A 26658-nucleotide genomic window follows, 5' to 3' on the forward strand; every position below is an offset into this window, starting at 1 on the left:
TATAGCCATTAGAGGATGACAACCTGTTGAGGGGCGATGATGCACCAAGAAGAAACTCTTCTGCTAGAAATATAGCGGAGCGTCCTTGTGTCAAGCTCTTGAACTAAAATTGTAAAGGCACCTTGTTGCATGCTTACATGAATCCAAAAAAAGGTTTTTCTTTGGAAGAAGGTTAACTGGAAAATTTTCTTTCCTTGCGAGGTTAATCTTTTTCTAAAAAAAATCTTGAATAACCAGAATCCCTATAAACTAATTCATTCTGAGTGCTATAAATCAGAAAATCAGAAACACTATCGCCGATGAAAATCTGCACTTTGAAAATCGCCGATGAAAGTTTGTGTCATTTTCAGTGGGTCAAAAACTGATAAGTAGCCTGGTCAAAACACTGGTTTTTGATAGACCTCAAAAAGGCGAATGGGTGCAAAAACAAAAGAACTTTACAAAGATTTCAGAATATGGAGCACAGTTTCACAAAGAACAATTCTAATTTCAAACAAAAAACGCATTTTTAATGTGAAACCCGTTTATAAGAAATTAACTAGCCATGGCTTTGGTCGTTTAACAAATTTTACTTTTACAGTGTTACTCTAAAAACTTTGCATTTTGGGATTCTTCGTTCTTATCACTACATCACTTTCATACCTTGTCGCAATCATCACATTGTGAAGCAAGTTATCCGTACCCAAAAGACACCATTAATTGAATACAGAATAATAAACAATCTTATGCTACAAAAGGTAAATCATTCTCGAGTAATTTGCATTTGACCTCTTTGAAATTCAGTCAGGGTCGTTATTAATATGTTGTCATTGTCAAATATCATTACTTTAGAAGCATAACCGCGAAAAACTTTGTCTTGTTAGGCCCTTGTTTGCTTTCTTATAAAAAAATGCGTGTAGTCTTCAGACTTGATATTAGATCTTGTTCTCCTCGTTGTTCATACATCTACTTAGACAACAATAATGATTTTAAAGCCAATAGAAGAGCAAGAATAACCCTACCAAAATGTTTGCCTTTAAAATAGATCAATCGGACATAAGAAGACAGAAATTGTGTTTTCTATAGTGACTAGGAAATAACATTGCAGGGGGCTGTTTCCTTATTCATCACCAAACTGACCCTGATATTTGAAGTCTTTTCTCTATAGAGTTGAAATGCTCTAAAGCAACAAATTAATCCAAGTTCACTCTAGCTGTATTTTCTGCAAAAACTCTTCTGGGGATTCATCAGGGACGAACTTAGTGAGGGTGTAGGGTGTGCAGAACCCCTTCCTCAATATTTCCCTATCCTTCGGCAAATTTTGCTTTCATTCGGTAAAAATCATTTTTTTGGTAGTCAGTAAGAACAAAATAACGCCATTTTATTTATCTTCTTATTTTCTCTACCTTAAAGTTTAAAACCGAACTTTGAAAATGGGCGTTTCCATCATTTTCCAGTGATCTGAAAGGTGTGGCATCAAAATCCTATTAGTTTCTAACAGCCCTCCAATAATTGTTGCTTAAATCCGTCCTTGGGATTCATCTTGTCTTAATATTAGGATCCTGATATATGAACAGCTAAAATTCAATTTATAACAGTCAGGGGCGTCGCAACTAGGGGGTAGGGAGATGTCACAGAGATTGTGTTACAAACTGAAGCAAAACCCACCCAACTATGTTTCATAAGATAAAATGCATAACAACGACACCAGAAAATCGATTAAAACCATCAAAAAGCGTTCAGCCAGTGGATAATTTAAGAGAAGATTTGCATTAGCAAAATCTTACTTCAAAGAATGCATTTTTGCAGCAAACTGGGAGCATCAAAACTTGAAATTTTCTTTTCATTGACAGCAAGACACGGGCAGTAACTATATCATGTGCTTCTCCCGATTTACTGATCAATAGGACTGGAAGGTATGTAAGATAGAAGTTACGAATTACATGTTACAGAGTTGGATTAACAAAATATATTGCAGAAGTTTCTGCAGCAACTCAAGAACTTCAGATAAATTATCTCTTAATTAGGTAAATCCGTAGTCCACATCCCCCCTCCCCCTCCCCCCAACAAGGCCTGCCTTGCGATGGCCCTGACAATAGCTCAAAAATACTATGGATTTTAAACTTATCAAAAGGTAAAATAGTGCTATTTCATAAATTGTCCCGAATTCACCGTTCAGAAACTGACAGGAAAAGCATCAACTTCTTTCAGTGCCAGATAGTCTTTGCGAACAGAAGCTGTTTGAAATAATGTTTGGAAATGCTTTTCCTGCAAGTTGGAAGTTTCTTGCTCTCTTGACATGAGTATAAAAAGAAGTACACCACGAGCGTTACACGAAACATATAAAATACCAAACAGCTCGAGCATATCTCTCGGGGGGGGGGGGGGGTAACGGGGGCACCTTAACATGTTTGAAGGTACAAAATAAATGTCCAGTTAGAAATAAAAGTATGGAATGTGTGTAATATTGAGATTTTGGGGCAAAGGACATGCAAAATTTGTTTGATGAATTTTTATGTGCCTTAAAATTTTTATTTGCTTTGCGGAATTATGGGTATAGAAATATGGATCACATGGCACGTCCCCGTCCAAAATATGGCTTAGTTTATCCCCCGAGGCGTATCTCATTGAAAATAATGCAGCGCGGTCTGACCTTAACTTCATATCAACATTTGGACGCGCATACCCTTTTATTATATTTTTGTACTATCCTAGGAAGGAGACCAAAATATTCAATTACCGCAATGTCCAATAAGTTTATAATTCGTCAGAATAAATTTGATTCTTCCGTTTTGACTTTTTCTTTTCCGAGCTGTTTTCAATTGATATAAGCATTTTACCTAGTCGATAATTCTATCATCTGATAAGATGCTAACGTTTGAAGTCTGAATTTGTCCATGTGTCTGAGAGAAAATTGGATTCATCTTGAAAAGAGTAGATTCACGATACGCTACCTCGCTCAGTTCACCTCAGTTCTTTCGATAAGCTGAAGATGCAATATAAGCAAAATCTTACAACATCCCGGTCGATCAAAAAAAGCATTTCTTAAGTAGCATGCCCAAAGAATGGACAAGTTTCGTGATTCTTTATACAGAAATCTGAACAAGCACATTTTTAAGCTGAGTACAACCATGACAAGCCAAGCGAAAGCTGATGCATGCCGACTTTACTAACTTTACTACGACTGTAGTTAAAACAATATTATCTATAGCTACTGCAATCGGAAATCCTAAACTCAGTAGTGATATTTGTTTTCATTTTGTTATGATTTCTAACTGTGCAAAGAAGCAACGCATTGGAAAGTAGCAAAGGTTTAATGGCAAAGTATTTCTACAGAAAATCTAAAAATATACAGTGCTTAGAAACAGAAAGGAAGGTTTCGAAATTTCTTTAAACCTCGACAAATATGTTCGATCAAATTAAGGCCTAAAACAAAAATTCATATGAATTATGCATAGCTTGTAAGAGACAACAGCTGGCACTGTCGTTCTCACAAACTTTTCAATAATAACGCTCAAGAGCATGGTTTGATTTTGTTCAAAAAATGCTTCTGAAGTTTTGATTCATTCTAGCTTGACGTTTCCCCAAAAGCAAAGAGATGGCGATTTTTTGACTGCAAAGAAAAATATATTTTGAATGATAAAATTCAAACGATTTTATGTCCGTGACAGCTCCTTGTTAAAATGGCACAGTATTTGCCAAGATATGATTTTCAGTTTTAGGTAACTTAGGTTATTCACGCGACGTACAATGAATTGAGGGAGTTCTAGCAAAAATGCTTTTGAAAGTGAAAAACGGATCCTGTAGTTCAAATGTGGACAATTCTATTTTTCCTGAAAGGTGGAGTCTATGGCTTGCTTTAAGGAATTACAAGTATGGTATGGGCCTTAGCAAAGTTCAAAAGACTGTGCAAGATGGTTTTATTGTTGACAAAAGGATTCTCAAGTTATGGAAGATGCCAAAAGCATGACTTTAAAGCAGAATCTGGACATTTCTCTATCTAAAGCAAACCGGGTTGTATACAGAGATGGCAAGACCCATATTCAACAGCAAAGCATGCAATCAAGGAAGAAAACAAGAGAGTAGGATATCCACTTTGACTACAATTCCCATTATGCATTGCATGTCCCATGAACAAGGGAAAAGCCTTGAATAAGCCCCCATGCTCTAATAAGCCCCCACCTAAAATTATTTTGGCAAATAAGTTCCCCCCTTGAATAAGCTCCCATGGGCATAATTGCACAATAATATCTCCCATGGGCATCATTTCAAGAAAGCCCCCACAGGATAATAGCCTTTTTGTGATTTTTCAGTTTACTTCATTGAGAAAATTATGTCGTTTTCAAGTTGAACTTAAGGGAAAATACTTTACTTTGAAATAAGTTTCTCAAAAAATATGCCCCATAAATAAAACACAGCAAACGAAATGCTGGGTTTCAAACAACTAAAATTCAAAAACTAAATGCATCGTAAAAAATACCTCAAATTACTATCAAATCAGGCTTTTCCCAGAAAGGCGCTGGATTGAGCGCGAGTGCACAAAGTGCACCTAAAGTAGCCATGGAGAGCAATTTAACAAGTGCCTGAAATTGTAAAACGATATTGCTCCACAGCGAAATTTTAATAAACTTATGTTTATTAAAATCAAACAAATCTTCTCAATTGACCAAAATATTTTGTTTTTTAAGATTTATACAAGAGTTTATACCACTAATCTTTAGATTACTAGACCTTTTATCCGGTTCTTTTTAAGACCATGTCTAAAAGAATACCTTTTTTAATCAAAACATTATTTTCCATGCATAGAAAATATACATGTATAAAAAAAATTTGAAAGTAATATTATTTAATAACACAATTATATTTCAATGTGCTTTGTTTTTGTTTGGAGGCAAAACATTTGACACATGGCAATTTTACAAAGAAGTGTAAAATAGAGCATCTTGAGATTCTTAGAAAATTGTTTTATGGAGCACCTTCATTTTGCCTAGTGCAAGGCCTGATAACATTAAAATATATAAACATTCATCCAACAATCAATCATGGACTTTTTCTTACAGTTCAAATGCACTTGCATTGACAATATGTTTTAACAGAAATTATATGATAAATTAAAGCTTAAATAAAATCATTTCATACCTTCTTGCTCTTTCTCCTTTAGTTTGTCAAGCCTTTGCTGGATTTCAAAATCTGGGTCATTCCTGCTTTGGCTGATTTCAGGTTGGCCCCAATTCTTCCTTGCAGTGGCCCCTCCTCCAGGGTAAGGGGGAGGTGGTTCCTGTACCTCTCTATATGATGAAGACATAAGGCTTATTGGCTACAATTTTCAGTTCTACAATTGCTTGCTACAATTGCTACAATTTGTTGCTACATTTGAAAAAACCTACCATTCTAGTCTAACTCCAGATCTGGGTGTTCTTTTAAAAATTTGGCCTTACATAGTTTTATTCCATTCTGTTAGATTCACAGCCCCCTTTAAGTAAAATAGCAACCATTTAATTATTTGGCTGGAGTATCAATAATTGTAATGTATAACTTTAGAGCACATTTGAATTCTTCTCAGCAAATGAATCTGCAAACAGCCCAATCATAATGTGAAAAACATAAAAAGTATACTGGAATGTTATGTTTCTCTCAGTTTCTTCTGTTTTATAGCCTCAAAAGTCCCCACAAGTAAGTCATTATTTTTTTAGATAGTCGCTAGCACATTAAACTTGTGCCAACAAATTGATATACGTCTAATAGGTATCATAATATAATATTGCATGCAGATGTGATGTCTTAATATGGAATGACCAAAAACACTATTTTCAGATAATATTATACATACAAACCTTCCTTTGCCTTGGCTGTCATTGAAGCTCTTGGCTGATACATCTTTTCTGACTGAATCAAAGCATCTTCTGCACACTTCTTGTTCAGCTTTTGAGGAGGGTAATACCAATTTGTTTGTTAAGCATTTATTGCAATGGAGTCTTCCACATTTTTTGCATGAATGCTAGCAATAAATAGACAGGCAAATTTACTAACATAATCACAATTTGATTATAATCTTAAGCTGCAGTTGGAAAGTGGTAGCTCCAAAGAACTTTCCAGGGAGTGGGTTGGTCTTCAATATGGGGGAATGGGGTTAAAATAACGTTTTAATCCCAGGCTTATAAAATGATATTTTATCTTTCATTGGACGGAGAGGGGTTAGCCCTCCCAAATTCCATCCTTGCAGCTGAAGCAAAGTATATACCTTGTAGTATTGAGTACAAAAGACAAAATAACAAAACAAATGACAGAGTGACTATATTCATAAGCACTCTCTGAACTCTTTGGTGTCTAGTATACCAAGGCTGCAAATACATACTTCCTTTTGGGAACCTGTTTACAGAATAAGTTCTGATGTCTTATAGAGTTATAATACTTCTGTATTTAAATCTTTTGAAGCTAAAAAGTTGAGAAAATGGCTTCAAAAAGATATGGTGGAATACAGGGAAGAGTCAAGAAGGTGGTACTTTAAATGAAACAGCTAAATTTACAATTACAGACAGAGATAGTTCACACCTCTTTCTTGAAAAGGCCAAACTTAGAGCCACAACCGAAGCAGTATGACATCACAGGGTAGTTTAGAACCCACGGCAGAACCCCTACAATACACTTGCTACTTCGTTAGACAACAACAGCAACGATAACAACCTGACAGCAGCAACAGCATTAAATCACGGATCGAAATGATCGAAATATCTTCATATTCTGTGACGTCATACAGTTGCCTTGCTACTGTTTTGTGTCCGTGTCGACCCCGCTGATTTCTATGAAAGACTTTTATAGAGATCAGTGGTCGACCCTCATACCAATTGTAGTTAGCCTATGAGGGGTCCCTTTTATATGATCCAATCAAAGGAGGGCTTTAAATTATTGTCTATTTGAAGAAACTACACTCATTTCTTTATAAGAAACTGGCCATAAGAAACAAGTACTGGACAGTCGGAAAAATTTAAGAAACTTCAGTACTCGAAGCAAAAAGATTAAGAAACTATTAAATCGTGGTGAAGCTGAGGACAACGAAGATTTGTAAAATCCAAGAACATAATTGCCGTGTTGGCTTAGAACTTAAGACACAAGCGATAAAATATACTTCCCACATCTAAATATAGCATCAGAACAGAAGAGAATCTCTTGACGTGATAAAAAGGTCACGAACATTTCATAACATAGCACAATTTCATAACAGTAGGAACATCTTCTGTAATAGTTCCTAACATTAACTAAAATTTCTTTCTAGCATGAAAAATTAACTATAAGGAACCCCAAATATAATATTCATGACATCATAACTAAGAAACTCTTAAGAAACAATGAGTATTGAAATTTCCAGAACATTAAGAAACTGGAGTACTCAACATCAACCTTTGTTTCTTTTTAAAAAAATGAGTGTATTGAAGGAATTTAGATTATTAACTTTAGTCTTCCGTTATAGTTGTAGAGTGACAAAAGTACCCCATTTTCAATGTAAGTCGCGTCTATTTTGTTCTAGACAGGCCCATTCTATGAGATATCTTTGATGTGAGAAGAACGTATAAATGTTTCGTGCATCGATACTGGAAAAATCATAAACAAGTTACAAAAAGGATTCAAAAGGGATTATAAGCATTCAATAGAAATTTAAGATATATGACAAAAAACTTTCAAAATCAGTGAGAAGGCTTAAAGGGATTAAAAGATATTTATCAACTACCCAAAAAGCCCGTTTCTTCAAAAAGACGCAAAGATCTTGAGTACTTTCAAAATTTGGTGTTGCTCCGCTATGAAGGCTATTAAAGTCAAAACGAGTTGTAGCCGAACGAAAATAAAGAGTGTTGCAACCAATAATTTATATAATAAGATTAACTAAGCCTAAAAATCTTGATTTCAAGATCACTTAAAAAGTTACACGTTACATTCTCTCGATCTCACTCTTATGCTATTTATTTAGAAACATTATCAAGATAGAATTGTGCCTAAATGGATTTTCTTAAATTTGTGAAGGTGCTGATACGAGTCACGGGCTTTCTATAGAGTTTTTTGCCTGCGCAGGATATTTTTTGCAGGGAGGGAGGGGGGCGTATGATAAGGCTGTGACGCCACTGTTCCGAGAGTATATAGCATCTTGATTTTTTTAGCAAGACTCTGAATGAACTAAATAGTCTCTTAATCCTTGAATGAAATAAGCCACCTTAAGAATCTGAAAAAGCTTCATTCTCCATCCTACCAACAATAAATTAGAGCCTTTTCAGATTGGAGGGCAAAATTTTAGGTACTGTATTAAGCTAAGATCTAGTTGTTCTTCAAATCTATCAAAAAAATTCTATTCAAATAGTGAGCAAAACAATATGGATATGATTTTTGTGAGTTTGTTTATCATTACCAATAGTATGATCTAAGACAATTGTATAGAAAAACTAGCAATTTGGAGCAAGTTGAAACTCCTGCACTGTGTTAGGGAGTGTTTGCAACACTGAAATCTTATTAGGATTAAAGGAGAACTGACACGCAAAAATAACTTTGGCTTATTCGATGCAAAATTTGTCGCTGACTTCAAATCTGGAAAAAGTTTTCTTCTTAGATTCGCCGTTTTTCTGATATTTGCACTTTTATCCGTCAAATACGTCACAGCCAGGACTCGGGAATTTCCCGAAGCGGAAACAAGATTATCGCCAGGAGTTGTTAAAATTCTCGGTTGACGTCACAAGTGACATGTTAACAATGCCGTTGTAAAGGCTTTCACCGCAACGGTGAAAGTACAAGTGAAGTTTCGTGTTTTATTGAAAAAAGTCCGCGGTGAAAAGACAAAAAATTGTCAGGCATTTCATTTATAAGTATATAGAGGCTAGAAAATCCTAGCTTCATGTCTGCTAAGACGCTTATATCCACATAAAATTTATTTTCATGCCATGATATCTTCGAACCAGCATGCTTTGAAACATTGAAAGAACCTCTAAGCTTGTGAAAAAAGGAGTCGACTTTGTTTGAAAACTGATACCGTTTCTTCAAAGTTTTTATTTTTACAATTACAAAAAAATCGCAACATGGGGGGTGGGGGGAGGGGGTTGAAGCAGTAGCCAAAAGACAAACGAAATCTAGTGGAGACAGCGGTAAAAGCGATCCTGCAACCTGCTTTGGGTGCAGAAATATGAATTCAAGAAAAAACCTTGGTTGATGGGAGCTGCGAGTGTGACTAAATAATAATTTCACTGAACTTGATTATTGTATTTTAACAGAGGTTGAGATACTAGGGAATAATCTAGTCTTGCAAAAAGCCCATCCCCCACCCAAGTCAAAATTGCTTGCAAAAGAATATAATGCGCCAGTTGATATTCATATGACAGCTAAACAGCATTTTCTTCGACTAAGAAATCAAGTTCTTTGACTAAGAGCTAAGAGCCTATTTCGTAAATCCAGATCTTTCGACTGCCAGGTAACTTATCAGTTCCCGAAACCCTTCACGCCGGGTGAAAATGGCATAAAATCCGCACAAGTCGACTTTTAACCCGCCTTTACTATTCAATATCACTATACAGTTAACGCGTTTAAAACATTGAAAAACAATCATAGAATGTTACATTAACAATTAATAACTTGCAGTTCCGTTTAGGGCATCATGGGCATTTTAGCCAATTTAGGCCATACAGACAAAGCAGTCTGGCCAAAGACGCCTCAATCTGAAATAAAATTCTAGTTTTACGATACCTGATCTCATTTAGATTGTAGCAATAGCATTATTTTTAATAGAAATTCCATATAAGTTTGTACTTCCAGTCTGTTCTTTGTTTACAATATCGTCACTGTTGAGCCATGGGACGACTGTCTGCCCAAGCGGCATCGCTGGTTGGTAGCAAAAACTCAGACGGCTGAAACTTTCCATTTGTTTCGAAATCAGTGTAATAAAACTCCGATTCAGAGTCCCAAACTATTGAAAAAGCCAATTATGTGTCAAAAATGCAAAATTAGCTCCTTTCACATGCACAAAATAAACATTTGTCCGCAGCATTTTGTTAAAGGTTTCTATAGAGAAACACAATACGTGCTGAGAACATGTCACTTGTGACGTCAAAGATGATCGTCCACTCGTGACGATTTTCGCCTCGAGTCTCAAGTTGTCGGAACAATTGTCGTTTCTCAACTTAAAACGCCTGTATTTCAAAAACGGTAACTGTGATTTAAAAAATTTTTTCGATCCTGGAATTTGCTTGTCACAAACTACCGTTTTAGCCAAACTTATTTTTGCGTGTCAGTTCTCCTTTAAATAGAATTTGTCACCCGGTTGAGAGGAGCCTGAAATGCTTTAAAGGCTTAACCTAAATTATGCTGGAAGCCCTATTGCTCGAATCATAGCAAAAATCAAGTTCAAGGAATGTTATTTCCAAATATTGGATAGCGATGGGATAGATGTTATGTGTATAATTTTGTAAGCAATAGGCCAGACATCAAATAGGATCACTCAGTTTCTGTTGCCAGCTGAAAAGACCAAATGCACCGCAAAAGGTCAATACCGAAAGAGATTGTTCAAAATCTACTTATAAACCCATTTTTAGAAGCCTTACAGCTAGAATCATTCAAAATTAATTGAAACTACCTCCTCATGTTATTAACGATGCCGCCCAATCAGGTTTTCACCTGCAACACTGAAACCATGGAATATTGAAAAATATAGCAACATTTTTGTATGTCACTAGAGCAAAATCTTTGACCAACTGTTGAAATTAGTTGCAGGTGCTCCGACAATTTTAATAAAAATATTACTTTTTGATAATCAATTAGCTTTTGTGTTCTTAGAAGAGACTGAATTCCACAGATGCAAGTCACCAGGAAATCCAACTTTGAAAGCAACGTGATATCAGCAGACATTGTAAAGCACGGTGGCCTAAAACATGTTTTATGTAACATCACTGTTGACTCTTGTGAGATGTATTATGGCGATATATGATGCTTTTAGCTGGACTTAAGATTCTGTCTAAAAGCAGTAGAAAGTACGGGGCTATTATCAACCATTATTAGCGTCGACTTTAAACTTGTATCTTTCCTCTTCTTTCCTGGGTCACTCCGTAGTACTCAGGAATGCCGGAACGACCAAGGGGCAACGGGGGCAGGCTTAAGTAAAAGGGGCATTTGGAAGATAATTCTTCTTAGACGACATTTTAAGAAGAAATCATACCAGAATTACCACATCGACTCTATATTTTAAAGAAAGAAAGTCACAGTGATATCAAACGGAAATGTTTATATTCTATGAAGAGGAAATGTTCATTTTTCCTTAGAGATGATCTTCACAAAGAAGTCTTTTATCTTGTAAACCATCGGTCAATTTCATAAATAACTATTACCCTTTTTGAACACAGGTGGCTAAGCAACAATTAATAAAGTTATTGTGCAATCATTTGGGAGAGGTTATGAAAGCAATCAAAAGTACTAACTATACTACAAAACATTGTTCGTTCATCTTCTGCCCAATAAGCCAGAACTTTATGCAAGAATAAATTAGAATTAGGCTTGATATGGATTTGCAAACAAAATTACTTGCTTTCAATTGAAATGAAAACTATTAATGTTCAACAACTAAGATCCGTTGACAACACCTCACAACATTTTTGCTTTCATTTCTATCTTCTACTCTTTCTTGTGCCAGCACTTTCGATTATTTATGTCTTTTGACAATTTACTACTTTTAATTTTTTATATGATCCATAAATATAGTTTTGCTTTGATCGATAACGTATATATACTCAGTAATAAGTACGTTTAATCTTTATAGATAGCAACAGCGTCATCGAGGGCAGATGGCTCGAAAGCTCTAAGGAGTTTAATTGATTCTCTTCAGCAAATTTACTCGATTCGACTAGATTTTAGCATATTCCATCTCTTTTCACACTGTTTAGCAAGAAAATTGCTGAGAAAATATATGAAATGAAAAATGAGTCTTTCTCAAGTCGTTGGCAGTATCACTGAAATTTTCTCCGAATTTAAGCATTGAATTTTTACTTTCCGCGTGAGATTGTTAGGCAGAAAATTTCAATATTGTTTGTCATTCAAGCTCATTTGAATTGAAAGAATAAAAATATCTTCTTTTATCAAACTAAAAAGGCATATGTAAAGCAATAGACGGTATTGTTCTCGTTTTGTAAAACTTTACTACTACTAAGCTTTCTATAGATAACGCTATTAGCCACGTAATCTATAGATAACGCTATGAGAACTGAGGAAGATTAACTTAACTGAATAATAAAGAGCATCTAACCAATAAAACTCAGTCAAAGTCTCAATAATCATAACAAGGATGTAAACTTTATTAAAAAAGCTAACTTGGATGAGATTTTTATTGGGAAAAGGCTATCTTTTATAAAGATGAGCTACATGGCAGGGTGAAATTTTCTAACAAACAGAAAACTAGATTGTATCTTTAAGCAGTATTAACAATTTTCAAAACGAAACAAGACGATTGTCCTACAAACTTGAGTGAAATTCGGGACCAGGAGCCGAATACTTAGAGAACATTACTAAGAAGAAATAGTACACATAAACAACCAGAGGTGGAAAATTACAGGTGGAATGATTAAGGGACGAATTCCCCTTATCATTACATGGTATACCCTAACTTTGCTTGTGACAAAATGATATGATTTGGAGTTGCTGTTCTGTAGTCCTCGTCATCAACGGATTTTAATGAGCCTGACGATCCAGAATTCGTTAAGAAATCATCACTATATCTCTCCTCAGCATCTTTATTCTCAATGAAACTCGAGTGAGATTTCCTTGACATACCGTCCGCTTGACTGTCTTTTGTCGTAAAAGGACTCTGCCTACCCGTGTCATCTGTACGAAGAGAGACATCTGAAATGTCAACGCTTTGGGTAATCTCGTCATTTGGATCGTATGATTGCCTATGTTTGGTCCTTAGGCTTCTTGAAGTGGTTGGTGAATGAGCCGAAATAACAGGTTTGCTTAGATCCGATGTGTTTCTTTTGTTGATGCTTTTATTTGACTTTGATAAATCGATGCTATTAGATTGCCGAGCACTGTTCTCATTTGGAGACCTAGGCTTCCTACTTGATGTCATGGAATTCGAAGAACTACCAGAGCCAGGTGAAGATGCACTTTTTATACTTCTATGTGTCCTTGATGCACTTGAATCAGAGGCTTTGTGGTTTCTGCTATAATTTCGAGATGCGTCATCATCTTTGGAGTGAGGCGACTCCTCTGCCGAATGAAACGCATCTGAGTACAACGATGGTGATTTCCGAGCAGACTTCTGGCTGTCTCTCTCTTTGTACGATCCTATTCGACTTGGCAAAGATTTGAAAGAGTTACCTGACTCACTTTTAGCAAGTTCATTACCTATATCATCGACAGACTTTTTCATTTGAGAAAGATCGTCAAGACCCATCCATCTTTTTTCCAGTTTAGGTAGCGAGTAGATGCCTGATTGAACAGGACTGCCTGCAACGGAGCTATTCCCATCACCGTTTGATGACTGATTAATGTCTTCTGACCCTACAAACAACAGTGCATTAGCTTATTTAGGAAAAGTGCTTAGTGAACATCATGAAAAAATTTTGAGCATTAATTGTAATTATGAAGCTTTCTCTGATGAAATAGAGGGAACTGATAAGTCGGTCATGGTCCCTCTTTTTCTCAACAGAGTAGATATGACTTGTCTTCCTTTGATAATAAATATCTTTATCAAATTGTTATTCATCAAATTAGGCAATGACACAAGATCTGTTCATCATAATGGGAGGAATATCAAAGAGGAATTTTGGGTTGTACCCCTTATTAAACAATAGCACTTAAGACAACAATGAGCATGTTATAAAAGTGGTCATTAGAAAAAACATGTATGGTAAATAGGAGGGATTGTATGTTTTACTACCAAACAGCTACATGCATAAAATAGCAATACTTGTAGCAAAAGAGATTTATATTTCTTTGAATTAAGATTTTCAGACATATGTCAACACCTCAAGCAGGTATTCTCACATCATTGTAGATATATAACTCATCTAAAAGAAGTGAAGTGCAATTCAGGTAAAAGTTTTATGGGCAAGGTCACAAAAACTTTACAAAGAGCTTCCTATCATGCCAATTCGCTATCAATTTTTACTTTTTTTTCAATTCTTAGAGATGAAAAATGACATCATGGTGTAGTAGCCAAGGCCTCTGAAACAACAATATTGCCCAAATTGTGATAAAAGCATGAAAATCTGCACAACTACACAGTTTGATATGCTGAATAAGATGGGGGCGGTACCCAGTCTGAGAAATACCCCTAAATGCTATTTTTAGAATGCTTAATTGTTCCCAGACTCCTAAATTGATTATCGCTATAACTTTGTTGAAAACCAAAATAAATGACATGAAAATTAGTAGAAATGCTAATCACAACACGGTAATGCGACTTAGATTGACAACCATCATCAAGATGCCCTGAAATACTATTTTTTGTCCATGTACTCGTTACCAAACCTCTAATACACTAATCCCTACAACTTCGCATTTTGGGGCATTCTGACGATGGGTGTGAATCTAAATCACATTAACATGTTATGATTAGTATTTATACAAATGTTCATGTCATTGACTCAATTTTCAACAAAGTTAAAGAGATAATAATTTCAAGGGTCTGGTAACAATGAATCATTCTAAAAATAGATCTAAAGGGCATTTCTCAGACTGGGTCTCGATCACATTTTTTTCAGCATGTCAAATTGTATGTTTTTACAAATTTTCATGCTTACATCAAGATTTGTGCATTCATTCTGCTAATCTCCTACACCATCAGTTTGTAAATGATATTTGTACTTATTTGTTATCGTGGTAAAAATTGTGTTTACAACAGAGTAAGTGTTACAAGTGTTTTGTTTTTACCTAATAGCAAAACGAAAGACCTCATCCAGAAATACAATAATCTCTTAATCTAGAACCCAGTAGTGTAAAAATGTGTAAATTGAGAGATTTCAGCTTTAAGTAAAAAAATCAATGATTCCCAAAAGGTCACCTAGGCATTTTGAAAGATCTAATTTTTAGGTAAATGTTTACAATGAGATGTGACTCAATAAAAGGAACTGTTTCAAAACTGTTGGCTTACCAAAAGTACTTGGCAAGTGAATTTCAAGACTGACAGGGCTTTTTGATTTCAGACTCAAATGATCAATATGCCCAGCAGTATCACCAGTTTCCTTAGTCTGTTCCAAATTCATGTCTTGCAGACTCTTAATCTCCATTTCTTCATTTCTTTTGCCTTTAGAATCTACAATAAGAACAAATTTGGAAATTCATGTCAATTATGTACAATGGCCATTTTAAATATCAAATCCCTGCTTTGTCTTGACATGCAATCTTGTATAACCTAAAAATTAACAGGAAAGTTTCCAAACCTTTCGTGTGAAAATGCTTTTCTCCATCTTTATTTCCTTTCTTCGCCCTTTTGCTAGTATTTTGAGCATTTCGGGATTTGCTCTGTACTTGTTCATCTTTGGTGGGTACCAATTCAGAGTTTTTATTAACATTCATAGCACAACGTAGATGGTGGCTTTTTGTCATCCTAAATTTTAGCTTTTTAGATCCTTTGTTTTGATATTTTTTTTTCGATTTGCTTCCACTTACTGCATTTCCCTTAAAATCTTGTTCTTTACTTTCATTGGCATTTCGATCACCTGCATCAACAACTTTTGTGTCATTTTTATGCTTGATACTGTTTTCAAGAAGCTTCTTCTCTGAATTCTTACTTAATTTTACTATTTCCTTTAAAAGACCTTGAAGAAGAGGCATATCCTCCAACGACTCTAATAAAACAGCAATTTCTCCTTCAGGATTACCTTTTTTATCAGTCACAAAACTTGCATTACTTTCTTTTTTGATTGAAGAAGACTCAACATAACCAACTTTGGCTTCAGTTGGCTCATAAGGGACTTTAGAAGCTAAAGCTTTTACCTTCAGATCTTTAGAAGTAGAATATGTCTCTTTTAACCAGTGTGGGATGGCTTTATTCTGGATTGGATAATTAGGGTTTGAAACATTTGTACCTAACTCTACATCCTGAGTTCTTTCCATATCATGTAATTCATCAGAAAATTCAGAGCAATACACCATGGGAGGGGGATAGAAAATACCCTTTTCTAAGTCATGGTCTGGAAGCTTAATTTCTTTAGGTTTTGTTTTGTGAATATATTTTAACTTAGCTTCTTTGTGACTCTCCTTTTTTCTTTTTTGTAAATCAGAATAGTGTGTTTGAAGTTCATTGGTATCTGTTGAATTCTCTCTAGTCTTTATCTCCTTGAGTAATTCATTGCTCTTCAACTTTTGGGATGTGATATGTGGCTTAACATTTGGAATATTATCACCCTGCCATTTGTTGTCAAGAAAAATTTCAACTGGTCTTGATGAATTACTTTTCAATACATGCTTAGATAACGAACTACCATAACTATAAAGAGTATATTTTCCAGTAACACATCCAATGACTGTGCCCATAAGGTTATACATCTTGAAAGCGAATACCTTGCTTGAGAGTGTTGGGGCATTGTTTGTACCAGCTCTTATAGATTGTTTTATTTCTTCAATTGCAGACTGAAGAGAAACGGTGCAACTACCAACCATTCTTGGTTTTGCTGCAAATACATCTAACAGAACAATATAAACTGGAACATTCATTAACAAGTTGCAGACTTTCCCAAACTCCATGCTGAAAAGTGTTGATTTCCCTTTCCTAAAAGTAAAGCTTCCATCCTTTTCTCTTAAGTTTGGAAACAAAGTCTTATTTCCAGCTGCCGCGGAATCTATGCTTCCAACGCTGATTTCACTCAATTTGCGCAAATTCTCTATCTTTTCTGGGTGTGTATGATATATCATAACGGTTGGATAGTCCAAAAGTCTGAATCCAACAGCTGGGGCAAGACACTCAACCGACACATCTGTGACCGACTCGACAACAAATTCAAAAGAAAATAGACTTTCTGCTGCAGCAAATGCAGGCAATTCTTCTTTGCTCTTCTCAACATCGTCATCTGCCATAAAACAAGTAGCAGACGGTCAAGAAGCGAGAACACTTTCGTGCGAGAACAAGTGGTACTGATTCGTGCAGTTGTTGTTGTTGTCACTTTTTAAAGCCGCCGGGCGTCTCTCGAAGATGGCAGAATTTATCGGCCCCCAACAGTTAAATTGGCCCCCAACAGTTTTGGGGCTCAGGAGTGACTTGGAATTCTCCAAAACTTGTTTTTGTCTCTTTGCTGATGACACTAATATATATTTTGAAGTTGATAAATTTGGTAAATTTGGGTGAAGTTGTCAATAAAGAACTGGGTAATGTCAAACAATGGCTTGATGCTAACTAGCTTTCTTTAATTACTGAGAAAATTAATTCTATAATTTTCAGGTAACACTAACGCCCCTTAACAGACAATATAAACATAAAGATTGGAAAATAGTTCATAAAACAAGCTCAATACGTTATATTCCTTTTTTATTCTACTTGATGAGAATCTTAGCTGGAAATACCATTTAAGTGAACTTGCTAAGAAGTTAGCTAGAACTTGTGTGGCATGTTTTTTTAAGATAAGACACTTCGTTCCTGTTGCTGTGTTATAATGTCTCCACAACTCTTTGTTCACTTCTTTTCTCCAATATGGACTTGTAGTTTGGGGTTTTGCCTATGGCATTCACATTCATCCAGTTTTCTCATTGCAAAAAAGAGTGATCAGAGCTATTGCTTTCAAAGTTTTTGTTCTCCTTACTCTCCCATTTTCTCTTAAAAGTATTAAACTTACAAGACAATTAAATTTCAATTAGAATAGTTTCAATTAAAACTTCTATCCTTTTCCTATGAATGTATCAATAAGATTTCGCCTGTCTGCTTTCACTCGTACTTTGAATCAAACAAGTCTATTCATCAACATGATACTCGAAAGGCTTCTAAGAATGACATTTTCTTAACTCAGAAAAACGCTCTTCAATACCGCTTAAGATCTGTTCGTTTTTCTGGTGCTGAATCCAGGCATAGTATTCCTACTGACATCAAAGAGTCTGTATCATTGGTTTGCTTTCGTTATAAATTAAAGTCATATCTACTTGCAAAAACATTGACAACTACACTCTTTTTTTTAAAAGAACAATTTTATAAGGACACGAGCCTCAAAACTGGTCAAAAGTTAAGAACAAATTAAGAACAAGCTGAGGCTGAGCTTCTTGCAAAATGCAATTTTGAGCAACGTTTTTTCTCAAAATTGAGGCTTTTTAGCGATGCGTGAGTGCTTTTTTGGCGAATATTCAAATTTGTCAGCAAATTAAGGTTGTCTCACTCACTTTGTTGGCAAATGAGGCCTGAACACCTCCTTAGAGCGAAAAAGCTAGCAATAGCACTGCTTACACCCTCTTGATTTAAGAACAAATTAAGAGCAATCCAGCCTCAGATTTTCGAAAAAAATTAAGAACAGTCAGCCCGAACTTAAATTTACTGGTTCTTATAAAAAAAGGATAGTATCCTCGAATTTTCTCAACTGTTTTTCACTTCCCACTAACAGAAATCAGAGTCTCATTTTCGGTATCATTTGTTTTGATATCCGTGAAGTGCTGAAATATCTTTGTGTAAAGGGGGCCGCTCTTCATATCAATGTGTCTTGTTGCAAGGCAACGCCCTATTACTGTCCGAAAACGCCCTTTTCACAACAGGTAATGCTTATTTTACCAGTTGCAAATAACTGTGTTAGGTTACGTAAAGGCAACTTCACAGAACCACATCAGAAAAAAAATCACTCCTACCCAAATATTCTCTTATCGAATTTAGACGAAATACAAAATCGTTCGTGTCGAGAAGTGTTTGAGGACGATGTCTCCTACGCCTACGGTTGAAATAAACTTTTTTGAGACTGGTTACGGCGATTCCGCAATTTATGTCTAACATGTACCCTATGCATCAAATGCGCGTGTTAGCGCGAGAGAAATGAGTAAAGAAAACCTGGTGGTTATCTAAATGTCATTGTACCCAAGTACTAAATTGCTGGTCCTGGAAATCTTTTTTTCTGAAATATCAAACAGCTTTTTCAGCAATCAGGATAGCAAGTCAACATTACGTTATATTTAATTTTCATAAAAATCTCAATTTTCATATTTAACTACCTGCAAATCATAAGAATCTATTCATTCAAGTCATTTTCTTTTACAATAGCGATTCTCTTAGTTGTAGCCCAAAGATTTCATTTCCAGTGATTACCTTATGATTTGCAGGTAGTTATTTATCTCATTCTTCTTGGATGGTCTTTTAACAAAGTTAGATACTTTGTGATTTTACACTTTCATTGTTTTTGCTACTTTTATACAAGGACAAACACAGAAACCATCTGGGGTAATATGACACGTAACATGAATTATTTACAACGTTAGCATTGAGGAGAAGACAACAAGAAGGGCGCAGACTGGATGCTGACCGGCTGGAGTTGAATTATACAAGATCAAACACCACAACATCTTTGACTTGATAACGGTTTTTGTTTAACATCGAAAATCCATTATGGTGAGTATTTTTGTCTCATGTTTATGGTAGAATTAAGAGCGCCTGCTGAAACGGTAGACGTTGTGGCCTTGTGTTTAGTTTACAGCTGTGGGAAACAGAAAATACGGTTTAGCAGGCCAAGGGCCTACCTTGTGCATGATGCTAAGTTTGAGCGTCAGCAGTTCTATTTGTTCAAACTGCATCTTGAAGATTCTATAACTAAAGGATTATTCATAATTTTGAACCTTATCCTGCGTAAAGGTGTTTTGCAATATACCTGGCTTAGACCTTGCCAAATTTCAACCAAACAGGTTAGTGGTTATAGCATAAAGCTACAGCAAGGATCCATTACAAATAAACGTTCAACGTGTCGAAAACATTTACCAAGTTAATAGATGTAGCTTAGCTTAAAGAATGAAATGGATTGTCACGGCAGCTTCTTGGTATTTTGACAAAGATGCTCCTTTAATTGGTTTAGTATATTTTATTTTTATCATTTTTAAAGTTTTTTTTACAAGCCCTGTTTCTCGAATTGGTTGCCAGTGTTACAGAGTTTTGAATGAAAATATGAATAATTCTATAAACAATCGAATTAAGTACAATTTTAAGCTTTTCTAAACTATTTTTAGTTAAATTGATCATCCAGCTAACTCTATGCAAATTTTGTGAAACCTTTGCAAATTAAATTTTGAGCACTCCCTACTCTAGAAGTGTAACTTGCTGAATTGCTCACCTTTATAGACCCAGACTAGATATCATTTGGACACTGTGCAAACTTGAATTTGATATTCTATGTGAAAAGAAACAATAAACAGAACAGCCAAAGAATTGCAATTATCTTCTCCCTTGTTTAAAAAAGGTGTACTCAACTAATAGATGTGGTCATTTTGATCTCATGCTATGCTTCTTATGAGACATATTTGCTTTGATTTGGCTCTGACATGATCAAGGGAAAAATTGTTTTTCGGGAATCTTGTATGCTGTTTGCAAAAGTGGATTGCCCTCAGACATAATATTGTCTGTAAATTTGAAAGATTTAGTTAGTAGTGTCCACTCCTGCTCCTATTCACAGAATCGATTGTTCTCAGTAACTGGTACCTGGCTCAAAAAAGTGTTAAGTTCGGGTCTCATATGAACAGAATGTGTAAGTGAACTATTTTGTAAGCAACCTCGTTTGAACAGGAGGAATTGAACTCAAGTGGATGTGAATCTTTTTGGAACCAGTTGTCTCCTGTCAAGGGGGTCTAAGTTATGGCCAAGTCTATGATGATATTTACTTGGAAGAACACAGTTTACTGGCTCAGTGCACTTGCATTGTACTTGATGTATATTGGCAAGTTTACTTACTGAATTATAAAACTGTGGATAAACACACAAAGCAAGGGGACAAACAATTGTGTAGTTTTCTACATGAACAATGGAAAAGGGAAGAAGACAAGAATAAAGGAAGATCATAAAAAGGAGAACAATAGAAGCTTTAAGTTTCACAAGCACAATAATTAACATCTTGCTGTCTAGTATGTGGTCGGCTATCAATGCACATTCTTTTGTTGGCTTAAGCATAATATTCCAAATTATTGACTGTCCTTTAGGCTTTCATAATTTATTTAGTCTCAAACTTGTATTGACTGTGATCATTTAATTTCAGGGTAATGAATATTCCCTTCCTGCTGACATGGTCACACACTGTAAGTCAAACACTGTTTTTCATCAATTTTGTTCATACGCTTTTTTAGCCTAATCAAATGCAAATCACATCAACAAATCCTGAAAAGTATTGTGTTAAAAGATTGAGGCACTGTGTCCCATCAGTTGATCTTTCAGAGTTAAGAAAAGGCTGTGCTGATACTTTCTGACTGAGGGACCTTTGAGTATTTTTCTTTACATTGTCAATTGGATATGTATTGATAAATCTATTGTATAGTCCAACCAATGGGGATTTTAATTGTCATAGTGTATGGGGAGATAGTTCCTTTAAATGGATAAGTCATAGTCCTGGAGGCCAAATGTAAAGATTTGTGTAATTACTCTCGAGGTGTTTTTGGTCAATACACATGCCTGCACAAGTTAAATAGTTAAATACCTTTAATGAAGTTGAGCTAAAGACAGTTTGGTCTAGTGCTGCACACCCTTCTATCACAACTATTCAGGAGAATTAATGTGTGCTACTAATGATCACATCACCTATACCATTGAAAACCACGACTGCAACATTGGAGGTGGCGAGAAAATAATACTAATTTAACGTGTGAGGGAAGAAGAAATCAAGGCTATATTCCCTAGAAAATTCTTATCGGCCGAGTTTCAAAAAGTAGAATTTTGCTGGGTTTTCCTTTCAAAGTTCCCAAAACAATAGAAACACCAGGAATGAGATGAAGATAAGACCAAAAAGGTATCACCCAAAAGCCTTCAGCAATTCAAAATAGGTACAAATAGTGCTATGGGTGTCATGGAGGGACAAATGCTCCCCAAAAGTTTCAAAAATTAACGCAAAATCAAAGCCATGATTGACTGACCAGAACATACACTTTGATAAATAAAATAAACTGCATCAAAATGCCACACCCAAAAATAGATAGATAATAGGTCATGCCCTATATTGTTGGCAAATTGGTGACTTGCACCCCCCTCCCCCCCCTTTAAGTGAAAGTGTTTAGTGATGGCCCTAGAGGAAATGGTCCAGTTTTATACCCACAGTGGATTTAGGCTGTTGCTAAAGCTTTCTAAGGGAATCTTCCAGTCACCTTGTATAACAACAGCAATTTATGAGAGAGCATTGCTCTACTTATTGACAAACAAGGAAGCTCTTTAGCCACACTATCACCTTTCATGACATTATATGATAAGCATCTTTGAATTTTCTTTTGACATCAATTTAGTTGTACTCACTATACTTTTTCAGTTGACTCTGATGAAATTAGAAGACTAGGTAAAAGGTTTAGAAAGCTTGACTTAGATGGCTCAGGGACACTGTCTGTTGAAGAGTTTATGTCACTTCCTGAATTACAGCAGAATCCACTTGTGCAAAGGGTGATAGAAATCTTTGATACTGATGGCAACAAAGAAATAGACTTCAAAGGTTTGGATGTCATTTTATTTTAATTTTGTCTACATACAAATTATAATTACAGATAGTTACAGATAGAATCATAGTTACAGATAGACCTGACACATAGCACATCAATTTTTCTCAATGTTTTGTCTAAAGTGATGTTTGCAATAACCACAGTTCCAGCTTTATATTTGATCTGCTCTACTTCTCTTAGTTTCCTAGAACCATACTAGCCTATTTGAAATATAGTTCTTTGTCCCATTAAGTTCTTATCAAAAAATTTGTTTCATTTTTTTTGCAGCTTTAATTTGGCATGATTGACTTTTTATTAGCTGTTTGTGGATCGATGTGTCAAGATTGAGTCCACTTGAAATCTGAAATATCAAAATGAATGTATATAAAGTTTTACTCAATTTGACAAAGAGCATTTATTTTTTGTGTACATATAGAAAGCTGAATACAAACTTTGCAATTTTGTAATATGATTTTCTTGAGAATAAACTTTCAATTTTAGAATTTATCGAAGGAATCTCCCAGTTCAGTGTTAAAGGTGACAAGAACTCAAAACTAAGATGTAAGTTAATTGACTTCCTTGTGTAGTCAGTCAGTTTTACCTGATTCAAAGAAAGCCTTGATAAAATTAAATTGGTTATATAGAAAATCTAAGATTAAATCTTCTTGATTATGATTAGCTTTGCCTCAGGCTCTTTGCTATTTAGTTGCTAATCCTCTCTGTTGTCATTTCATTTTGTCTTTTTTCGTTGTTTATTTTAGCAGTGTGTCCAGTAATGCTAACAAGAACCTGCAAAACAATAAGATTATAAACAAAAACTAGCATAATTTCAATATAATTTAATCCACTTGGCTTTAAGCTACTGCATGTGAAGCTTTGAGTATTGTCTTGAACTTGAGAGAAGTAATGCATTTAAAGAATAAAATGTCCTATATCACACTGAGCTTGTTTTTCAATGTACATAAGGGCATTGAGATTTTTGGTCACCTTATTGTTGTCATGTTTTTGGGTGTTATTTTATTGAACAAGGGCCATAGAAAGTAGGTGTGTAGTATTTTATTCTCTATATTGTATCATTATTGATTTTTTACCATTTCCATTGTATAGTTAGTCAATTTTTTTCTTTTACCAATAATGGGTCCCATGTGCCCTCACTAGCTTTTGTGCCCAGTAGTGAGGTCTGGGTCCCGAAAGACAATAAGATGAGTTAGCCAACCTCTAATTGCTGACAAGTTTAAACATTGGTTGGAGAAACATACCTTGGTTGCAAAATATCTAGGCATTTTTAAAACATACTTTTTTGAATGGGGATGTCACATAGTGGCAGACACCAGGGGGAGCTAAGGGGGCCATTTTCCCCTAATATTTTGGAAGACAATTGTCATTTGTTCCAAAAAAATTGGCAAATGTGACCTCATCTTATTCTTCCACTGATGTCATACCTATTGTGTCCCCATAGCGACAGCCCTGTGGGTCCCCACTTATTGTTCAAGCTATTGCAGAGCCATATCATACACTGCATTTATTTATCAAATTATTTTTGCTAGCTCTGTAGTACATGGTCTATGTTTTCAACCTATTTTTCACCTGCTGGAGGTTTCACTTCACAGAAAGAGACCCATTTTGCAGAAAGAAAATTCTGACAGAAGGTTGACCCATTATCATTATTCTGTAGTCAACTTTTGCATTTTTCTTGCAGTTGCATTTCAAATCTATGACATTGATCAAGATGGGTATATATCTAATGGTGAATTATTTCAAGTTCTCAAAATGATGGTTGGGAATAACTTAAAAGAAGTTCAGCTGCAACAGATTGTTGATAAAACTATTTTGCAATTTGACAAAGATGGTGATGGTAAAATATCTTTTCAAGAATTCTGTGATGTAAGTAGACAATAAACTATGTAATGTAAGGAATTATTTTTCCAACACTTATTCGCTTTTAATAATGAACATTTGTTATTCATCATGCTCATATTTGCACTCACCCTAAAAATTGTAAGGGCCATATAAATACCTTTTTATCAACAAGTTGTGCTTAGAATTTTCTATAGACTTTTTCTATTGGACAATTCTCATTCATTTGCTGTAAAGATATCTATTGTTTTAATTAAGGGCCTTTTTCATGGGAGGTAAGCCAAAGAATCACCAGAGATTCACCATTGTGTTCATTAATTTTAAAAAGATTGTAATCCATATTTGAAAACATCAGGGAATCATAGAATTTGTTTTAATTATTTGTAGCATTGGTCAATTACAGTGCTTGTGAAGTGAAATTTTTCTTTTTTCCCTGAATTAAGCATGCTTACAGGGTTTTTCCTTCTTAAAAGTCCTCTCCTTTCCCAAGATTTTGATTTTATGGGTTCTTGTAATTGTACAAAATCATAAAGTGTTAGCTTTTTCACATAGACTATAATAGAAAAATATCAGTTCTTGACTGACGATGTCAATGGGAAAAAATTACCTTTGTTTTTACAAATTTTTTAAGCATAATAAAATGCTTTCTGCAATCCTAAGGATGCAGTTTAGGATTCCTTTATTTCTAAGATTTTTTGCATCTAGGTCTTAAATTTATATTTTAGTCTAAAAAGTGTCATGTATTCGTGATCCTTTTGATCTAAGAAAGTTGTATGTACCTTTAACAAGCTCAAAATTACCATTCCTTCAAAGGACAGTGGTAAAATGCTTTCTTGCACTTGTTGCCAAGCCTGGATTTGGTTCTGAAAAAATTCCAATAAGTTGTTTATGTTCCTAGAGCTAAAAATGATACCTGCTATTTGAGATGGTCATTTAGAAAAATAAGCTGAAAAATATCAATGTATACAAATTTAAGCTAATTGCATCCTGCTTAGTTTGTAACACAGTGCTTGCTTTAGGATTTTGTTATGCAAGAAATTGTGTAAGCAGGTTTTGATATTTGTATTCTTCTCATTTCTAGGTGGTTGCAAGCATGGATGTTGATAAGAAAATGGTGGTAGATGTTTAGCCTATTTGCCTTGAAATCTGGCAACCTGTTTGCTTTTCGATAGTTTATTTGAATCTGGCAGAACGATTTGATTTAATGTGCTGTAAAGAACCAATGAGATTTTTAAGAAGCACTAATATAGAGTACTGTTCTTAAAAGGGATTTCTGTAACTTCAACAGTAGAGCCATCAACAGTAGTAAATTATGCCTCACTTATCACTGTCCTTAACGTCACTATGAGAAAATTATTTTGTATCCATAATTCTTGCATCTCAAGTATCAGTATTTATTTATGTGGTAGAGTTGTATGCTGGGCTAGGCTAGTGAATCCTGGGCTTGTGAAAATCCTTTCTTATTAACAAAAATCAAATTATTTGGAAAATTTGATATTTTCACAGACTTTGGCTCAAGGCTTTGTTTAAGCAATATTTATGATTGATTAGGATAATAAATTTATGTTCTATATCTCTAGGCTTTGGCTTTTATAAAGAAAGTTGGTTACATTCCCCTATAATAAGCTAGCTTTCATCATTTTTTCTTATTTTTATCATCAATCAAGACAAACAAATATGTCAATGCTTAGTATAAAATCCTCCTTAACATTCCATCCCTATATTCTATTATTGTTGCATAGTTACATCTTGTTACATAGATATTGTTATTGTCAATGGTGGCACATTTCATGTAAGGATAATACAATGCTCCTTTTTGCCATGGCAAAACTTGCAATGAAAGTAACCGTAGCCATGTAACAATTGTGAGTAATGTGTTGGTGTGAATTAGCCAGCCTTACCAAATTTTATATATTGCTTCATAAGGTTTTGTTGAAAAGCTTTTTATCGACCAACAACAATGTGCTCATTCATATATGTATATTTTGCATCACTGTCTTATTCCAAAATGTATGTATGCAGTGTCTTTTTCTTGTTTTCTTCGTTTACTACCAATGGTCTCAATCTAGGTTTACTTCCGACTTTATGTACCATGTTCTATAGAATTCATTTCATAATTAGTTTGCGCAAGTTATTAAATTATATAAAATAAGATAACAAGTAAAATGATTTCAAATAATAACTTTTTTGATAGCTGTGATGTACCAAAAAGGGCCTTTCAACATGCTCTTGTTGTCAGGCAGTGTTGAA

The 26658-nt window shown here is 35.0% G+C and overlaps 3 protein-coding genes across 3 annotated transcripts in view; 1 reads left to right on the top strand and 2 right to left on the bottom strand.

Moving 5' to 3' along the window:
• The window catches only part of LOC135684893 (abscission/NoCut checkpoint regulator), a 39865-nt gene extending 33178 nt beyond the window's left edge, over positions 1–6687 (bottom strand). The window contains exons 1-3 of the mRNA XM_065200591.2: positions 6532–6687; positions 5814–5977; positions 5119–5267 (exon numbers count right to left, since the gene is read on the bottom strand). Of these exons, the coding sequence (XP_065056663.2) occupies positions 5119–5267; positions 5814–5977; positions 6532–6582 (364 nt within the window). The 5' untranslated portion in view covers positions 6583–6687. The remainder of the gene's footprint in view (positions 1–5118; positions 5268–5813; positions 5978–6531) is intronic.
• Positions 6688–12021: 5334 nt separating this feature from the next.
• LOC135689390 (uncharacterized) lies at positions 12022–17089 on the bottom strand. Its single transcript, XM_065206592.2, has 3 exons — positions 15378–17089; positions 15089–15250; positions 12022–13494 (listed from the first exon to the last, which is right to left on the bottom strand). Exons 1-3 carry the CDS (start codon positions 17011–17013, stop codon positions 12581–12583), a joined length of 2712 nt encoding a protein of 903 aa, XP_065062664.2. The 5' UTR covers positions 17014–17089; the 3' UTR covers positions 12022–12580.
• Positions 17090–19351: 2262 nt separating this feature from the next.
• On the top strand, positions 19352–26421 carry LOC135689398 (calcineurin subunit B type 1). Its single transcript, XM_065206603.2, has 6 exons — positions 19352–19507; positions 21135–21174; positions 22389–22565; positions 23053–23112; positions 24251–24435; positions 25490–26421. Exons 1-6 carry the CDS (start codon positions 19505–19507, stop codon positions 25535–25537), a joined length of 513 nt encoding a protein of 170 aa, XP_065062675.1. The 5' UTR covers positions 19352–19504; the 3' UTR covers positions 25538–26421.
• The last annotated feature ends 237 nt before the right edge of the window (positions 26422–26658 follow it).

Source organism: Rhopilema esculentum, chromosome 10, assembly GCF_057945365.1.
Source record: "Rhopilema esculentum isolate cy_ngs chromosome 10, ASM5794536v1, whole genome shotgun sequence".
NCBI lineage: Eukaryota > Metazoa > Cnidaria > Scyphozoa > Rhizostomeae > Rhizostomatidae > Rhopilema > Rhopilema esculentum.